Source organism: Phyllostomus hastatus, unplaced genomic scaffold, assembly GCF_019186645.2.
Source record: "Phyllostomus hastatus isolate PE091 unplaced genomic scaffold, TTU_PhHast_1.1 phas_contig_304, whole genome shotgun sequence".
NCBI lineage: Eukaryota > Metazoa > Chordata > Mammalia > Chiroptera > Phyllostomidae > Phyllostomus > Phyllostomus hastatus.
The window spans coordinates 1,495,155-1,513,347 of record NW_025333845.1 but is presented as its reverse complement, the minus strand read 5'-3'; the positions used below and the strand labels follow the sequence as shown (position 1 = coordinate 1,513,347).

The 18,193-nt window shown below is 37.1% G+C and overlaps 1 protein-coding gene across 1 annotated transcript; it reads right to left on the bottom strand.

Moving 5' to 3' along the window:
• Positions 1 to 13,213: 13,213 nt before the first annotated feature.
• On the bottom strand, positions 13,214 to 16,205 carry LOC123819264 (olfactory receptor 56B4-like). The gene is made up of 2 exons (XM_045839569.1): positions 15,272 to 16,205; positions 13,214 to 13,293 (listed from the first exon to the last, which is right to left on the bottom strand). Exons 1-2 carry the CDS (start codon positions 16,203 to 16,205, stop codon positions 13,214 to 13,216), a joined length of 1,014 nt encoding a protein of 337 aa, XP_045695525.1.
• Positions 16,206 to 18,193: the final 1,988 nt, after the last annotated feature.

Below are 18,193 nucleotides of genomic sequence, written 5' to 3'. Positions count from 1 at the left end.
TGCATTGCAAAGCTAATAGGTTTTCAGTAAATTCCTAGAATTTTTTTTTTAGACAAATGTATTACCTATATTTCAGAGAACTTGGAATAGTGTGAGCTTTCATTTTTATTTTGCATCTTATTACAATGTCTATAATTTCCTCAACAATATAAAGAAGCACTGATAGTCAGCATACCTGTTTGGCTTGGACTTTAAGTAGAATGCCTCTGGAGCTCACCCCCAGTGTGGGGTGCTAAATAATGCTTTTTGGATAAATAGTCTTTATTACTTTTGGTGGTTTGATTCTTGAGTTTTGGTTTTTGATTTTATTTTTGAATCAGAAATAAGTGACTTCCATCCCTCTCTCTCCTCAGGATCTTGGATCTATGATTTAAGTGGGAGGACATCCTGTTCCCACCAGTCTGTCAGCCCACTTGCCTCCCCTGCCTTGGGCTCTATGGTGGTTGCTTTTTCCTCTGCTAGAACTTTTGTTCTTTCTAACATGACCAGAGGGGAGTTCTGTCTCATTTTTCTACTTGTTCTCCAGAACTCAGGCCTCTGCTTTGTACAGGTGAAGATCTTTAGGGAAAAGAGGGCCAGTGTTGGAAGGATTGAACTAAGGAAGCTGACTGAGAAAGCTCAGATTACAGGAGAACACCAGAACTGAGAGCCATGAACACAGAGCAAGGAAACTGCCTCCTCCACTCACCTTGGCCCCTGGTAAGCCCTGCTAGGAGGTCCTGGAAAGAACCTCTCCAAATGGCACTGCCTTCTGTAGCTGCTTCAACCCTCTTGGCTACACCTCTTTTTATGCCATTGTTGCTGAAAGTACATCTTCTCCTGTCCCCTGGGGTCTGGGCTGTTGCACAGACTGGAGCCTGGGGTTGCCCTGATCCTCCTCTGCCACTTTCCAGGACCTCCAGGAGGCTCTCTCTAATTGTTTTTCCCATGTGCATCAAGGTTTGGTGTCTTTTCATCACAGCTCCAAAAGGCCCCCAGTGATCTCAGAAGTGGATCCAGCTCAGCTCAGGGAAAAGAGATTCTCAGTCCCCAGTCCCATGGGAACCACAATTAGATGGTCATCTCAGACTTGTTAAAGGCTTACGAAGAGGTGTCCTTTCTCTTGTGTGAATCTCTGCTCTTTTTCCCCCTCTGCAATATATGAGGCTTGTCCAGAAAGTGCTATGTACTCCACCATGTACTATGAAAAATGGAGACATTTATTGATGATGATACAAGAAACATTGTACATAGGACAATGATGCCTCAGTGCCCTTCAAAATAGGCATCTTGAGGCCTCACATAATTCTCCCAATTGCCATCAGCTGCCCTGTTGTATTTTCGGGAATCTCATTGATATTCTGAAATCTTTTCCCTTTCAAAGGTGATTTTAGTTTTGGGAAAAGCCAAAAGTCACAGGGCACCAAATTTGGGCTGTAGGGGGGCTGAGTCACCTGGGTGATTTGATGTTTTGGCAAAAAACTCTGCATGAGATATGATTCATGAGCAGGTGTGTTGTCATGATGAAGCTGCTAATCATGGGGTGCCCTTGGCTGTGGCCTTCTGAATCATCCCAATAGACTCTTTGGAAGAATTTTCAAGCTCAACGCAAACTTTGATGCAAATTCATTGCTCTGCTTGCTCAGTCATTTTGTATGTGATGACCACGCAGTACACATGCTCACTCAATAGCGTCTACTGCCCCTACTGCCTAGTACAGTGAAATGGTCATTGTTCATGCATGTGCACTCTAGTCCACTTTCATTGGTTGCCAGGTTACATTGATGTCCTGCTAACCATCCTTGTTGTATTAACCGTGGTTGGACTCTTTCTGGACAGACCTTATATACATCTTCCTTCAGCCTCTTCAGGGACTGTTTTCCAGCACGCATGTCCTCTGTGCTTTATCTTTTCCCACTTCCTTTTTCATGAGTTATTTCTCCCACTAATAAATGTAAAAATGCAGATGTTTCTTTTACTAGAAACCTTTTATTTGCTCCTCCAGATCAACTTTGCACCCTGTTCTGTACCCATAGAGGTTAAAGTGTGTGGCCTCTGGGTTATGGTTGGATTTGGCTAATGAGAGATATTGGCGGAATGTCAGAGGGCAACAAGAAAGACAAATTGAGAAATATATTCCTCTGAATATTTTTCTACCAATCTCCATGTTGGGTAAAGTCCGTGTTACTCTTCTGAAGGCCTCCTGCCCCTATCAGGTGGTTCTCCCATGGTTCTTGTCAATACCGGTCAATACTGGTAGCTTTTTATTCCCACTGCTTGTGAGAACTGCCAGATGGTAATGGCTTTTGAGGCTGCCAGCCCAGGTGCATTTCACTCTCCTGTTCTCATTATGGTTTTATTATTATTAAACTCTTCCCATATTTTTGGAATATTCTCTTCACTATATTCACCTCTCTCTTCTCTTTTGCATGCGCCATGTGTTTCCACCTGGAAACTTTGAGCAGGATGACTCTTCATCTCAATGGTCTCTCTTCCCGCACCCTAGTCCTGAATCTGCTTCTTTTCTTTCCATTCTTTTATATACTTCCTGAAACACTTCTTTAATGTGCAGCCCCCAGTTCCTTAACTCTTCTAAACCTATTTGAGACATATATTCACCTACTGAGTCAAAATGTTCCCTATTCCCTTATTTTCTAAAAGATTACATTTAAGGAATATTATGGCTCATTCTTGACTCTTTAATACTTGGTCCTTGTCATTCTTTTTTTAAAAATGATTTTATTTACTTATTTTTAGAAAGAGAGGAAGGGAGAAAGAAAGAGAGGGAGAGAAACAGAGCAATTTGTAGTTGCCTGTCGAGTGCCCACCATTGGAGACCTGGCCTGCAGTCCAGGCATGTGCTCTGATTGGGAATTGAACCAGTGACCCTCTGGTTCACAGGTCTAATCCACTGAGCCACACTGATCACGGCCTCATTTTTTTTTAAAGATTTTATTTATTTTCAGAGAGGGAAGGGAGGGAGAAAGAGAGAGAAACATCAATGTGTGGTTGCTGGGGGTCATGGCCTGCAACCCAGGCATGTACCCTGACTGGGAATCGAACCTGTGACACTTTGGTTCACAGCCCGTGCTCAATCCACTGAGCTATGCCAGCCAGGGATCTCATTTTTTAATTAAATATTTTATTGTTATTCTATTATAGTTGTTCCCATTTTTCCCCTTTGCCCTCCTCCACCAAGCCCAACCCCTGCTCCCACATTCATTTCCCACTCTGTTGCCTATGTGCACGGGTTATTCTTACATGTTCCTTGACTAGTCCTTTCTCTTTCTTTTCATCTTATCCCCTCCCCCTCCCTCTGGTTACTGTCAGTCTATTCCTTGTTTCTATGCCTCTGGTTCTATTTTGCTGGTTAGTTTATTTTGTTTATTATAGATGAAGTCCTATGTTATTTGTCATTCACCAACTGGCTTATTTCACTTAGCATAATCTCCAGTTTCTCTTGCAACATCTTGTTTCTATTTTGCAATTACTATTTCTCCCCTCTCCAGCTTCTCAAAACCATTTTCCTTGTCATTAGACATCTCACATTCTTTTTTCCTGTTCTAAAAATATCCATAAAATTATTAATATTTGTTCATTGATTATTGATATGGTGGTGGTGGTTGCATTTCTTCAATTTTATTCCCAGATCTTCACTACTTTTGCATTTCAAATCTCAGATTTTGCTTTTGCTCTTTCCTACTCTATTTTGCCTTTCTCCTGCCTTTTCTTTTTTCATTTTATATTTTACTTTTTCCCTCTCTCAGTCTGGTTTTCATTCCTCACTCTTATTATTTCCTCCCTCTCCATCCTCTCAAAATCAATTTTCTTTCCTTTAGACATCTCATAAACTGTTTTTCTTTCTTTTTTTCCTTCTGATTCCCATTCCATCTGTATTAATCTTTGCTCATTTGCCATTGATATTGCTGTGATGGATCTTTTTTCTCCAATTTGGCTCCTATTACTTCACTACTCAAAACATTTAAAAATGTATATTTTGTTCATTATGCTATTAGAGTTGCTCCATTTTCCTCTCTTTTATCCCCCTCTTCCCTGCACCCACCTCCCTCTAGCACCCTCCCTTAGTTCATATCCATAGGTCACACACATAAGCTCTTCATCTTCTCCATTTTCTATATTATTCTTTACCTCCCCCTGTCTATTTTGTACATACCAATTATGCTTATTCCCTGTATCTTCCCTCCCAATTCCCCTTTTCCCTCCCAAATGATAACGCTCCAAATGATCTCCATTTCTTTGGTTCTGTTCCTGTTCTAGTTGTTTGCTCAGTTTTTTAAGATTAAATTGTTGATAATTGTGAGTTTGTTGTCATTTTACTGTTCATAGTTTTTATCTTCATTTTTTTAGATAAGACCCATTAACATTTCCTATAATAATGGCTTGGTGATGATGAACTCCTTTAACTTGATCTTATCTGGAAAGCACTTCTTCTGCCCTTCCATTCTAAATGATAGCTTTGCTGAATAGAGTAATGTTGGATGTAGGTCCTTGCCTTCCATGACTGGGAACATCTCTTTCCAGGCCCTTCTTGCCTGTAAGGTTTCTTTTGAGAAATCAGCTGATAGTCTTATGGAAACTCCTTTGTTGGTAACTGTTCTTTTTTTCTTGCTGCTTTTTAGATTCTTTCATTATCTTTAATCTTAGGTAATGTAATTATGATGTGCCTTGGTGTGTGCTTCCTTGGGTCCATCTTTTTTGAAACTCTCTGAGCTTCCTGGACTTGCATGTATATTTCCTTTGCAAGATCAGGGAAGTTCTCCTTCATTAATTTTTTCAAATAAGTTTTCTATTTCTTGCTCTTTCTCTTCTCCTTCTTGCACCCTTATGATTTGGATGTCAGCATGTTTAAAGTTGTCCCAGAGGTTCTTAAGTCTCTCCTCAGTTTTTTTTGAATTCTTGTTTCTTCATTCTGTTCTAGTTGAATGTTTATTTCTTCTCTCTGTTCCAGATTGTTGATTTGAATCCCAGTTCCCTTCACTTCACTGTTAGTTCCCTATATATTTTCCTTTATTTCCCTCTGATAACCTTCACCTTTTCCTTTATTTTGTGGCCGCTCTCAATCATTTCTATGAGCATCTTGATTACCATTATTTTGAACCCTGAATCTGATAAGTTGGCTATCTCCTCATTGCTTAGTTCTTTTTCTGGAGTTTTGATCTATTCTTTCATTTGGGACATATTTCTTTGTCTATGTGCATTTGTTACATTGTAAGGGGAAGTGCCTTAGGTATTTGCCAGAGTGGGAAAACACACTTTTCTGCACTGTGGTGTTGTATATAGCAAAGAGGTCAGAGAGGGAACAATGCTGCTTGCTTGGCTCTTGCCCTGCTTTCAGTCACTTCCCCTGCTACCCACAAGTGAATGTGTCCTTTTGGGTGCTTCCCTGGTGCTGATTCCTGGGTGGGTGGGCTTGTGTACATTCTAGGACTCTGGGGACCACTCTAACATACTCTGCAATGAGACTGGCAGTTTCTCTCACCACTGCAACCCCCACAGGTTTTTATAGCCAGAGGTTTCATGGCTTTCTTTTCCCAAGCTGGAACCCTGGATCTCACTCCCTAGTTGTTCTTATAACCAGTAAGAACAACCTGCATGAGAATGTGGGACTACCCAATCCTCCAGCTGCTGCCTCACCCACCTGGTCCATCATAAAAGAAACACAGAAGGATACTTCATAATACTCAAGAGAAGAATCCATCAAAAAGACAATAACATTGTAAACATATATGCACCCAACATAGGAACACCCAAATATATAAGGAAAATTTTGGAGGATTTCAAGAAAGATATAGAAAGCACCACACTTATACTAGCAGATTTTAACACTCCACTTTCAACAAAAGATAGGTCTTCCAAAAAAAATATCAACCAGGAAATTGTGGCAGTAAATGATGCACTAGTCAAATGGACTTCACTGATACATCTAGAACCTTTCATCCCAAAGAAACAAAATACACATTCTTTTCATATGCATATGGAATATTTTCAAAGCTAGACCATGTGATAAGACACACAACAAAATTCAACAAATTCTAGAAAATTGAAATCATATCAAGCATTTTATTGAATTACAAGGGCTTGAAAATAGAAACCAACCTGAAGGAAAAAAACACAAAAACAGTCAAATGCATGGAACATGAATAGCATGCTATTAAACAATGAGTGGGTTAATAATGAGATCAAGGAATAAACCAAAATGTTTCTGGAAACAAATGAAAATGAACACACAGCCCTGGCTGGCATAGCTCACTGGATTGAGCGTGGGCTGCGAACCAAAGTGTCACAGGTTCGATTCCCAGTCAGGCCGCATACCTAGGTTGCAGGCCACGGCTCCCAGCAACCGCACATTGATGTTTCTCTCTCTATCTCTCTTCTCTCTCTATCTCTCTTTCTCCCTCCCTTCCCTCTCTAAAAATTAAATAAAAATTTAAAAAAAAACTCCTTAAAAAAGTTAAAAAAAAAAGAAAAGAAAATGAACACACAACAGTTCAAAACCTATGAAACAGTGAAGGCAGTCCTGAGAGGGAAGTTCATAGCAATACAGGTGTACCTAAAAAAGATAGAAACATTTCAAATGAACAACCTAACCCTACATCCACAAGAACTGAAGGAACAACAACAAAGGCCAGAACAAGTAGAAGGAAGGAAATAACAAAGATCAGAGAAGAATTAAATGACATGGAGACTAAAAGAATAATTCTAAGGATAAATAAATCCAGGAGCTGGTTCTTTGAGAAGATAAATAGTATAAACACACCATTAACCATGCTCATCAAGAAAAAAAGAGAAAGAACTCAAATAAAATCAGAAGCAAAAGAGGGTAAGTGACAACCAATACCACAGAAATACAAAGGATCATAAGAAATTACTACAAACTACTATATGCCAAGAAATCTGAAAACCTGGGTGAAATGGAGAAATATCTAGAAACATATAATCTTCCAAAACTGAATCAAGAAGAAGCAGAAAGCTTGAACAGACTGATAATAGCTAATGAAATTGAAACACTAATCAAAAGACTCCCGGCACACAAAAGCCCTGGACCAGATGGTTTCACATGAGAATTTTACAAAATATTTAAGGAAGAGCTAACCTCTATCCTTAATAAAGTATTCCCAAAAATCCAGCAAGAGGGAAGACTCTCAGTCTCCTTTTATGAGGCCAGCATCATCTTAATCCCAGACCCAGATAAAGACGCAACAACAACAACAACAACAACAAAAGAAACTACAAGCCAATATTGCTTATGAACATAAATGCTAAAATCCTCAACAAAATATTGGAAAACTGCATCCAGGAATACATTAAAAAGATCACACACAATGATAAAGTGAGATTCATCCTAGGGGTGCAAAGATGGTACAGTATTCTCAAATCAATAAACATAATACATCAGATAAACAAAAGAAAAGACAAAAATCACATGATCATATCAATAGATGTGGAAAAAGCATTTGTTAAGGTACAAGACTTATTTATGATAAAAACATTCAGCAAAGTGGGAGTAGAGGGAGCATTCCTCAATATAATAAAGGCCATATATAAGAAACCTACAGCCAACATCATACTCAACCGGCAAAACGTTAAAGCTTTCCCACTAAGATCAGGAATAAGATGAGGGTGCTTGCTTTCACCACTTCTATTCAACATAGTATTGGAAGTTTTAGCTGTAGTGATCAGACAAGAAAAAGAAATAAGAGGTATTCACGTTGGAAAGGAGGAAGTAAAATAGACATGAAAGGAAGTAAAGAAGTAAGTAAATAGACATAGGAAGTAAATAGACATAGACAGGAAGTAAAGAAGACATGATAGTGTACATAGAAAACCCTATAGACTCCACCAAAAAACTACTCAACCTAATAAGTGAATTTGGGAAAACAGTGGGATACAAAGTCAATATTCAGAAATCCAAGGTATTTTTGTACACCAACAATGAAATATCAGAAACAAAAATTAGGAAAAAAAATCTCATTTGCTATAACAACTAAAAAATGAAGTACTTAGAATAAAATTAGCCAAGGAGGTAAAGGACTGGTACTCAGGAAACTATACAACACTGAAGAGAGAAATTAAGGAAGACACAAATAAATGGAAGCATAATACTGTATTCATGGGTTGGAAGTATTAACATCATCAAAATGTCCATTTTTTTTAAAGATTTTATTTATTTATTTTTAGAGAGGGAAGGGAGGGAGTGAGAGAAAGAGAGAAACATCAATGTGCAGTTGCTGGGGGCCATGGCCTACAACCCAGGCATGTACTCTGACTGGGAATCGAACCTGTGACACTTTGGTTCACAGCCCACGCTCAATCCACTGAGCTACGCCAGCCAGGGCAAAGTGTCCATTCTATCTGAAATAATTTATAGATTCAATACAATCTCTTTCAAAATCACAGATATAGAAAAAGCATTTCAAAAATGTATATGGAACTATAAATGACTCTGAATATCCTCTGTAATTTTGAGAAAGAACAAAATAGGAAGGATCATAATACCTGTTATCAAACTATATTACAAGGCCACTGTAATCAAAACAGTTTGGTACTGGCATAAGAACAGTCACATAGATCAATGGAACAGAACAGAAAGCCCAGAAATAAACCCATGTCTCTATGGTCAATTAATATTTGACAAAGGGGGAAGAAGCATAACATGGAGTAAATGTAGCTTCTTCAATAAATGGTGTTGGGAGATCTGGACAGCTACATGCAAAAAAATGAAACTTGACTACCCACTTATACTATGCACCAAAATAAACTAAAGATGGATAAAAGACTTAAATACAAGTCTTGACACCATAAAAGTCTTAGAGAAAAACATAGGCAGGAAAATCTCAGATATTCCACACAGTGATATTTTCAACAATATGTCCCCTAGAGCAAGGGATACAAAGGAAAGAATAAACCAATGGGACTATATCAAATGAAAAAGCTTCTGCATGGCTAAAGAAAACATTAGCAAAATGAATGGGAACCAATCATATGGGAAAATATATTTGCCAATGATACCTCAGAAAAGGGTTTGATCCCCAAAATATATAAAGAACTTGCACCACTCCATACCAGGAAGATAAACAATCCAACTGAAAAATGGACAAAGGACCTGAACAGACACTTCTCCAAGGAGGACATACAGAGGACCTAGAGATGTAAAAAAGGATGCTGAGCATCACTAGCCATCAGAGAAATGCAAATTAAAACCACAACAAGATACCACTTCACACTGGGCAGAATGGGCATCATAAACAAATCAACAAACAACAAGTGCTGGCGAGGTTGTGGAGAGAAGGGAACCTTAGGACACTGTTGGTGGGAATGCAGACTGGTGCAGCCACTATACAAAACAGTATGGAATTTCCTCCAAAAACCAAAAATGGAACTACATTTTGACCCAGCAACTGAACTGCTGGGATTATACCTTAAGAATCCTGAATCATCAATGCGAAAGAACCTATGTGTCCCAATGTTCATAGCAGCATTATTTACAATAGCCAAGTGCTGGAAACAGTCTGAGTGAACATCAGTAAAAGAGTGGATTAAAAAACTGTGGTACATGTACACAATGGAATACTATGCAGTGTAAAGAAAGAAGGGACTCTTATCTTTTGCAACAGCATAGATGGAACTGGACAGCAATATGCTGAGTGAAATAAGCCAGGCAGTGAAAGACAAATACCATAGGATCTCACCTATAAGTGGAACCTAATCAACAAATCAAACAATCGAGCAAAATAGAACCAGATACATGGAAATAAAAACAAAGTGAAAGTCACCAGAGAGGATGGGTTAGGGGCATAACAGGGGGAAGAGGGAGAAGGTCAAATTAAGGAACATGTATAAAGACAACGGGGAGGAAGATTGGGTAGGGCAGGGGAGAGTAATGGGGGAAAATAGTGACATGTATAAACTGAACAACAATAAAAAAAGAATAAGTTGGTGAAGAATGTGAGCAGTAAGAGATTAGAAGTATTACAGGCTGAGGCAGGCCATCCTGAGTGAAGCTCTATGGGAAGGGAATATACGATGATGGTAGAACCAGAGAGCAGAGGGGAGCAGAATGGAGAGGAATGAAGCTGGAGCAGTCACTTAGGCCTAGCCCACGGGTCCACAAACCGTGATCTGCCAGACAAATCCAGCCTGCTTCTTGTTTCTGTAAATAAAGTTTTATTGAAACATACACAAAAAAAAGGTGAATAAACATTGAGGAGTTTGAGTTGCAGAATGGTCTATATGAACTTCAAAGTGTGATGCTGGTATTCACATCCAGTAACATTTTACCCTTCTCTCTTGAATGTTACTGCATTTCTATTAATGTCTGACTATTAGAATTTCTAGTATCACTGTTAAGTAACATAAAAGTAAATGGGAGTGTTTTGAAAGTTAATTTCAAAAAATTAAAATAAAAAGTAAAGTCTTATTAATAATAGTTTATGAAGATGGAGTACATTATATATTTAATCAATATGTGAAATGCATTTTTTGCCAAATCAAATATACCTAATATTTCAGCAAGTTTATTAAATAAAACATTAAGGTGGCTGAGTTTTTAAAAATGATGCAGCTTGCTAAAATTAAGATATATTAACTTATAAATTATTGTGAGGTTACAGCCAAAGAGAGTCACCTATTTGTCAGAACATTTGGGAAATTTTCTTCTTGACTGTCAAAGAACATGGTCAGGCAAGTAAGCAGTTCTGTCTGAACTGTAGTTACTTACATTCTTAAGTTTGATAACAATACATTATATGTTGATAAAAATGTGAAGTCACAACCAAGAAGGATTTGAGAATAATGATGTAGTTATTATTCAGGCCACTGAAAAAGTCTTTGGGGAGAGATGATACAGATTTTCAAAGGAAGAACACTGGCAAGCATTTCTCAGGTAGGCTTATTCTCTACAGCTGAAATCACAAGGTATTTCAGAAAAATATATAAATACCTAAAATTACCATATCTAATACAATGTCATCTGCTCTGAGAAAGTCTGTTCTCTGTGATAGTTTTCACTAATCAACTTGCCGAAAGGAAGGGTGAATCTGCTCAATGGGTGAATCTGCTTCAAGGCATTAGATGAACTTAATCATAGTGGCAGAATTACATATATGATTTTGAATGGACTGGTGATATAGTCTAACAAGTATGACAATAATAAGAGCAATCTCATTATGGTATGCAAGATTATGAAACATTATGACTTTAGAAAAGAAGAATTTAATGAGGGGCATATTGCTGCTTGTCAGATAAACCCTCTTCTGAATTCAGAAGTGGAATAGAATCAACAGGTAAATGCTCTAACCCACTTTTTGGAGGATTCTTCCCGAGTATGTGAGATGAGTGGCCATGAGGTCATTCTAGTGATACTATGATGGGCAGTAAATAAATAAATATATAGATAAATGGTCTCATCCACTGACTCCCTCTGAAATCTAAAATTGTTCTTTGTCAACAGGGACAACCAGAGAGTTAAGACCAGTTTGGGCCACTATCCAGAGTGACATAAAGCTAGCAAGTGGATTTCATTGGCCCCAGGAGGGTATTGATGGGCCCTGCTGGGATAGGCACATATTCTGGATTTAGATTTGCATATTTTGGTAATGGAAGCAAATGTTTCATTTTTTAAAAGATTTTATTTACTTATTTTTAGACAGAGGGTAAGGGAGGGAGAAAGAGGGAGAGAATCATCAATGTGTGGTTGCCCCTCATGTGCCCCTAACAGAACCTGGCCCACAACCCAGGCTTGTGCCCTGACTGGAAGTCAGACTGGCAACACTGTAGTTCACAGGGTGGTGCTCAATGCATTGAGCCATACCAGCAAGTGTGGAAGCAAATGTTTCTAATAAGATCAGAGGATTAGACAATAGAAATATTAATTTTGGTTCCTCATATCATGGGACCCATTTTACCACCTAACACAACAGAACCAAAGAAAAAACAGGAATTAATCTACTATCTGGAGTGATGAATTCCAATTAATTACCAAGGGCAAATTAGTTTGCTTCTGAAATAGAGACAGGTAGCCTTGGTTGGGAACTCAGAGTAGTACTTTCATGTAAAGGTTAACAGAAAAGTATACCAACAAAAAAGATTGCTAAATCCTTAGAAGGATGACTTAGAATTCTGGCCCTTCAGGAATGAAGGTTTTGGTTACCCTACCAAGTTTTGATAGTTGGGGGAAACGTAGATATCAGTTGTGACCTTGTAAACAATTATAGAAATTAGAAATGTAGTAGCTTTGGATATTCTTACTTACTTTTCATATGCAAGCTTTTATTTCTATAAGCTAATCATTTTCTTTTCTCTCCTTTCCATTTTTATTTTATGTAAAATTATTGGGAATTAACTTTACAATTTTGTCTTTAGGTAACAGAATATTCAGTGAGTGAATTTGAAGAAGAAATAATATAGATCCAGTAATGCATACAATTCAATGACTTTTGGACTGTGCATTTTGTTATTTTTGGAAAAAGGTGAGAGTTTCTTTATTTGTGTGAAAAATAGCTGTATCTTTTAAAATAAAATAAAAGTGTTGAGTTTTGTCATATGAGAATATGAATGTCTATTATAGAGTGTATATGGGAGTTGAGTAGTCAAATGTGTATACCATGATGGTAATCAACATATTATAAGTTACAAACTCACACTTTTTGGCTGGCTTTGGTAAGTGGATCTGGGCCCTTTAACTGCTTTTGACAGCTGGAACAATGGGAAATTTTGTTAGTGGAAAATACTGGAGAGAAATTGCAAGAAGAAAGTTTATTTGATTTTTAATTGAGATTAAATTTATAGAACACAACATTTAGGAATTTACCTATTTTAAAGTGACTTTCAGCACATTCACAATGTTGTGCAACTATCATTTCTAATTACAGAAATTTCCTTGATGTCAAGGAATGTGTATAAAGGACCCATGGACAAAAACAACCTGGGGCAGGGGGAGGATTGACTGGGAGGTGGGAGTGGGTAGGGCAGGGGAGACTAATGGGGATAATTGCAAGTGAAAAACAATAAAACACAAACACTGCACTAAAACTTTCAGAGAATGAAAAGTAGGCTGAGCATGATTAGTTGACTTTTCTAGATGCATTTTCCTCATAAACTTAAGCAACTTCCTGATTTCAAGGAATTTAATACAGTGCATTCATGTTTCTTTATTACCATGTGTTTCTCTGTGTGAAATAATACATTGCTAAATACAGTAGACAAAAGGCTTCTTTTACAAAAATATCAATATATAACATTCCATTTCATTATAGAATTGTAACACAGGTTGTTTCTTAATAGTTCTGCAGTGAACTTTTCATAACTTGTTCAGCCTGAAAAACAAAGTTAACCTAAGTTTCTAACACCATACTTAAGAGACTTGAGGTTAAACCTATCTTATTTCAAGAGACATTAATATCTATGTTTCTCACTACTTTACAAGTTTAACACACAAGTCTAGAAAACATTACAGCAAACTTTAATAATTTTCAATCCTCAACTTGTTTCTATCATGGTCTTCTTCCCAATATTAACTTCAAAGCCAGCTGAACCATAAGCTTATGTATAACTGGAGTTTGGATGACATAAATAGAAATAGCAGTACACAAAATATAACACAGTCATTAATTTTAGCTGTCTTCTAAAGCTTTCAATGAAAACTGACAAGGCTGACACCTTTGTCTGTCTATTAACATTCTCATGTGCAGAACTAACCCGAATTTTAACTTTTAATCCATTCTTAACCCTGTCCTCTACCATTGAACTAAGCTTAAATAAAGGCTTTACACAAACAAACAAGGAAAAGAAATTTTCAACACCCTCGGAAGAAATCTTGTACCCTTTAGACAGTTTTTCCCCATTTCCCTTCTCTAGCCCATAGCAATCATTTATCTGCTTTTTGTTTTCATGGATTTGCCTATTTTGGACATTTCATATAGAGTCATGCAATATGCCTTTTTCTGCCTGTTTTCTTCAAGTTAGCATAATAATTTCAAGGTTCATCCATGTTGTAGCATGTGTCAGAACTTTTATACCTTTTCTGGCTGGGTACTATTCCACCATATGAATAGATCATATTTTGTTTACCCATTTATCAGGTGATACACATTTGGGTTATTTTCATTTTTTGGCTATTATGATGTTTCTACAAACATTCATGTACAAATTTTTGTGTGGATATGTGTTTTCAATTTCTCTTGAGTATATGTACCAAAGAGTGTAATAGTAGTGTGATATGGTCACTTTTGTTCAAAAACTTAAGAAGCTACCAGGCTGTTTTCTAAAATATCTGCATCAGGTTACATTCCCACCAGCTGTGTATGAACTTATGGTTTCTGACATTGTTTCTGTCTTAGTGCTGCTTCTAAGAGGTGGTCCTCCAATATGAAATCATATACAAACTTCCTGAGGTCATCTTCCAGACCATCATCCAAGATATTTTCCAGGATATGGCATTCAGCAGACCTGTATCTCCTAACAGACTATATTGTGAATGAAGTGTTAATTAAGCATCCATTATGCTCAGAGTTGTGTACTAGGATCAGAGGCAGTACAATATGAACATGTTTCAGGGTACTTGTACTCAAAAAAGTGCATTTTTGTTAGACGTGCAAATATTTAAAATTAATTTAAATTTAATTACTTGGTTATTTGGAAGTAATTTTCTAGGGCTTTTTCTAAGACCATTTTCTTCTTTTACAAGGGAGAAAATTACTAAGCAATTAAGTGATTTTTCTGCCTGTGTATATCATATCTAAAGCATGGTAGGTGTGTGTATATGTGTGTCAATCTCTGGGTGGCAACAATGGTCAAGGACATTTCATTTTTCACTTTTACTTATTTCTAGTAATAGGAAATCTCATATTTTTTCATGTGCCTATTTTGATTATGGGACTGACAGCTTTCCTGATATTCTTGGTCTTTTCTTTCATTTTTTACCATATAGGTCTATTCAGAAATACAACCTCTTCCTAACACCTATGTGCCTTTTATTTTTAAGTATTTTGTTATTCACACTCGAGAATGTGTACATTGACTTTGAGAGAGGGGAAGGAAGGGAGAGAGGAAGAGAGAGAAATACTGCTGAGAGAAACATCGAGAGAAACATTTGCCTCTGTCATGAAACCCTATTTGGGATTGAACCCACAACCAAGGTACGTGCCCCGACCAGGAATCAAACCAAGGACCCTTCAGTGTACCAGACTACATTTTTAAAACTGAGACACACTAGCCAAAGCAATTGGCCTTTTGAAAGTGTTGTTAATTGGTGGACAATTCTATACCCACTTACACAGCCTCTGGAAGCCCCGTCTGAGCTCATGCATCCTGAGGGCATAAACCATGGGGTTGAGAGCAGGGGGAATGACATTGTGTAGCACATTAAGGAGTACAGGGATAAGGGGAATCTTTTTCTCTACAAGGTGTGTAACAGACAGCACAATAATACCTGTATAGAAGAAGAGGATGAGGATGAGGTGTGAGCTGCAGGTGCTCAGAGCCTTGGACATTGCTTCTGCTGAGTTCAGCCTCAGTACAGTGTGAAGGATTAGGGCATAGGAAGAAAAAACCAGAGCCATATCACTCCCAACCAGGATCCAAGCTAACATCAGTTGGTAGAATTTGTTCACAGTGATGTCATCACAAGCCAGGCTGATAACACCCAAGTTAGAACACAGGCAGTGGTCAATTTCATTCCTGGAGCAGTAGAGCCTTTGGGCAGCCAGTACAGGCACTGGGATGGTGAACAGGCAATTTCTGAGCACCATGAATCCTATGACTCTAACCATAAAAGCTTCAGTGACTATGGTGGGATATCGCAGTGGGTGACAGATGGCTATGTATCTGTCCACTGCCATGCAGAGGAAGATACCAGACTCCATGCAAAAGAAATAGTGGATGACATACATCTGAACAAAACATTCAGGGAGGCTGATGGCCTTGGCATCAAACCAGAAGATGGCTATAATCTTGGGCATAATAGTGCTGGCCAAGCCAATGTCCACAACTGCCAATATGCTCAGGAGATGGTACATGGGCTCATGGAGTGTGGATTCATGTTGGATAGTGATCAAGATGAGGATATTGGCAGCAAGAGCTAAAAGATAGAGCAGAGCCAGGGGCAGGGAGAGCCAGTGCTGCCACTCATGAATGCCTGGGAGCCCCATCAAGATGAACAGGGAAATCTGGAGACTGGAACTGTTGGTAAGATTGGTGGAGGTATCCATGGCACCAGTGCCCTGTTCTCAGTGTCTGTCCATGAAACTGGAATAGGAAAGGGGTTGCATTTGAAAGTTCAGCTAAGGGTCTCAATTAGAGACTTCCAACAATGACCCAGTTTATTTGTGAATTACCATATTTTTATTTTTTATTTTTGACTCAGGGAGATATTCCACAGAGTAACAATAAAGAAAACCAAAATTAATTGTAAATAGAGAGATTAGAATAGCTAATTGTTATCACCATTTGCTTGTCCAAATACATCAATGATAAATCTTATCACCAACAGATAACATATATTAATATTTGGTTTATATCATATGGAGATAATTTTGTATCTTTGTCTTTTATCAATATGTTCTAAGACTTAAGATAGGCACTCAGTAAAAAAATTACTGCATGAATATAAATGAACCAGACTTTCAGTATCATAAAGCAATCTAGAGTCTTGATTTTAATGACCACTTTATATTCCTATATTTGACTATTTCTCAAATTACTAACCAATATTTTATTTTCAGATTATTTCGCTAGAGTGGGATTTCAGAAATAAAAGTGATGCATGCAAAAAACATAGCCATCTTAACATATTAATTCTAACAGTATTTTGATATTCTGAGTGTTATATATATGCATGTTAAAAAATAAACGTAATAAAAACATTAAACCCACTCTTAGGATTCTCAAATTCTTTTCTTTTCTCCGTAGGCAGTCAATAATAATTTCTTGAGAATCCTTCCAGAGATAGTTTTTTCATGGACAAAATTACATGTATTAACTATTTTTCCATAAAAGACAAAAACAAATATAATCATACTGATCATACCTTTCTTATCCTTTGTTTCCTCGACTTTTCTTTATTAGCTAGTTATTATCTTGGAGTCTATTCCACATCTCCATATAGATATACTTCATGTTGTGAAGTTGCATGTTTTTCTACCACATGGATGTCCAATATTTTCTTGAGAACTTTTCTCTATCTCCCTCCCTTCCCTCTCTAAAAATAAATAAATAAAATCTTAAAAAAAGAGAACTTTTGATGAACATTGGTATTTCCAGTATTTTGCCACTGTAAATAAAATGATTAAAATGTGCTTGTTCATATATCTGTAAGTATATATATAAATTTGTACATAGGATAATTTCCAAGAAGTGAATTCCTGGTGCAATGGGAAAAATTATTTTGATTGACACTGCCAAATTGTCTGCAAGAGCATTTCTGGTCCTGTATGACAGTAGTGCACTTTTAATGCTATTGACGTACACTAGAAGGTTGCTTCATAGATATATTGTAGTACTTTACACACCCAGAATTTGTTCATGAGTGTGTCTATTTCATCACACCCAACCATAACTGAAAATTTTAATTTAAAACTATTTATTAATGGAATAAGTAAAAATTAAAATTTTAATTTTAGTTCCTTTCCCTTCATTATTTAGTGATCTTTGACATTTTCAAAGGGCATTTACCCCCCATTGTATAATAGTCAATCTTTTCTTTTAGCTTTATGTGCAACTCTTTTGTAGTATTAAATGAAATAATGTTTTTCAAGTGCTTAGCATATAGTCTGGCAGCACATCTGATTAATATGTATGAGTTTCATTATATCTTGAAAATACTATATCTGTTGAAGTTTTGGAAATAATTCCTTTTATTCATTTTCTATTAAAATCTATCATTTCAAAATATCTCTGCTTATTGATTTTTAGATAGAGAGCAAGCTGGATAGAGAAACACCGACTTGTTGCTCCACCCACTTATGCAGTCACTAGTTGATTCAAGTTACACCTGTGCGTACACTTAAACTTCTGTGTATTCATAACAAGTGCACTTTAAATTCATTATTTCATTATTTCAGGCTTTAAATAATGAAAAGCACACATTTTAAAAAGAATTAACTTCCATTTATTTACAAAAATTTATTTTAAAATTAATTTTTAACCAATTTGAGTTATGGCATGGAGTGACAACATACCTAAATTAATTTCACCCAGA

Excerpts from the sequence above, each read along its gene's own strand:
- LOC123819264 (XM_045839569.1), bottom strand. The coding sequence starts at position 16,205 with ATGGATACCTCCACCAATCTTACCAACAGTTCCAGTCTCCAGATTTCC. Across the intron at positions 13,294-15,271 it reads ACGGGGCTTCCAGAGGCTGT|TTCACTGCAGAACTATTAAG; the intron begins GTAAGTGGGTAT and ends AGTTATGAAAAG.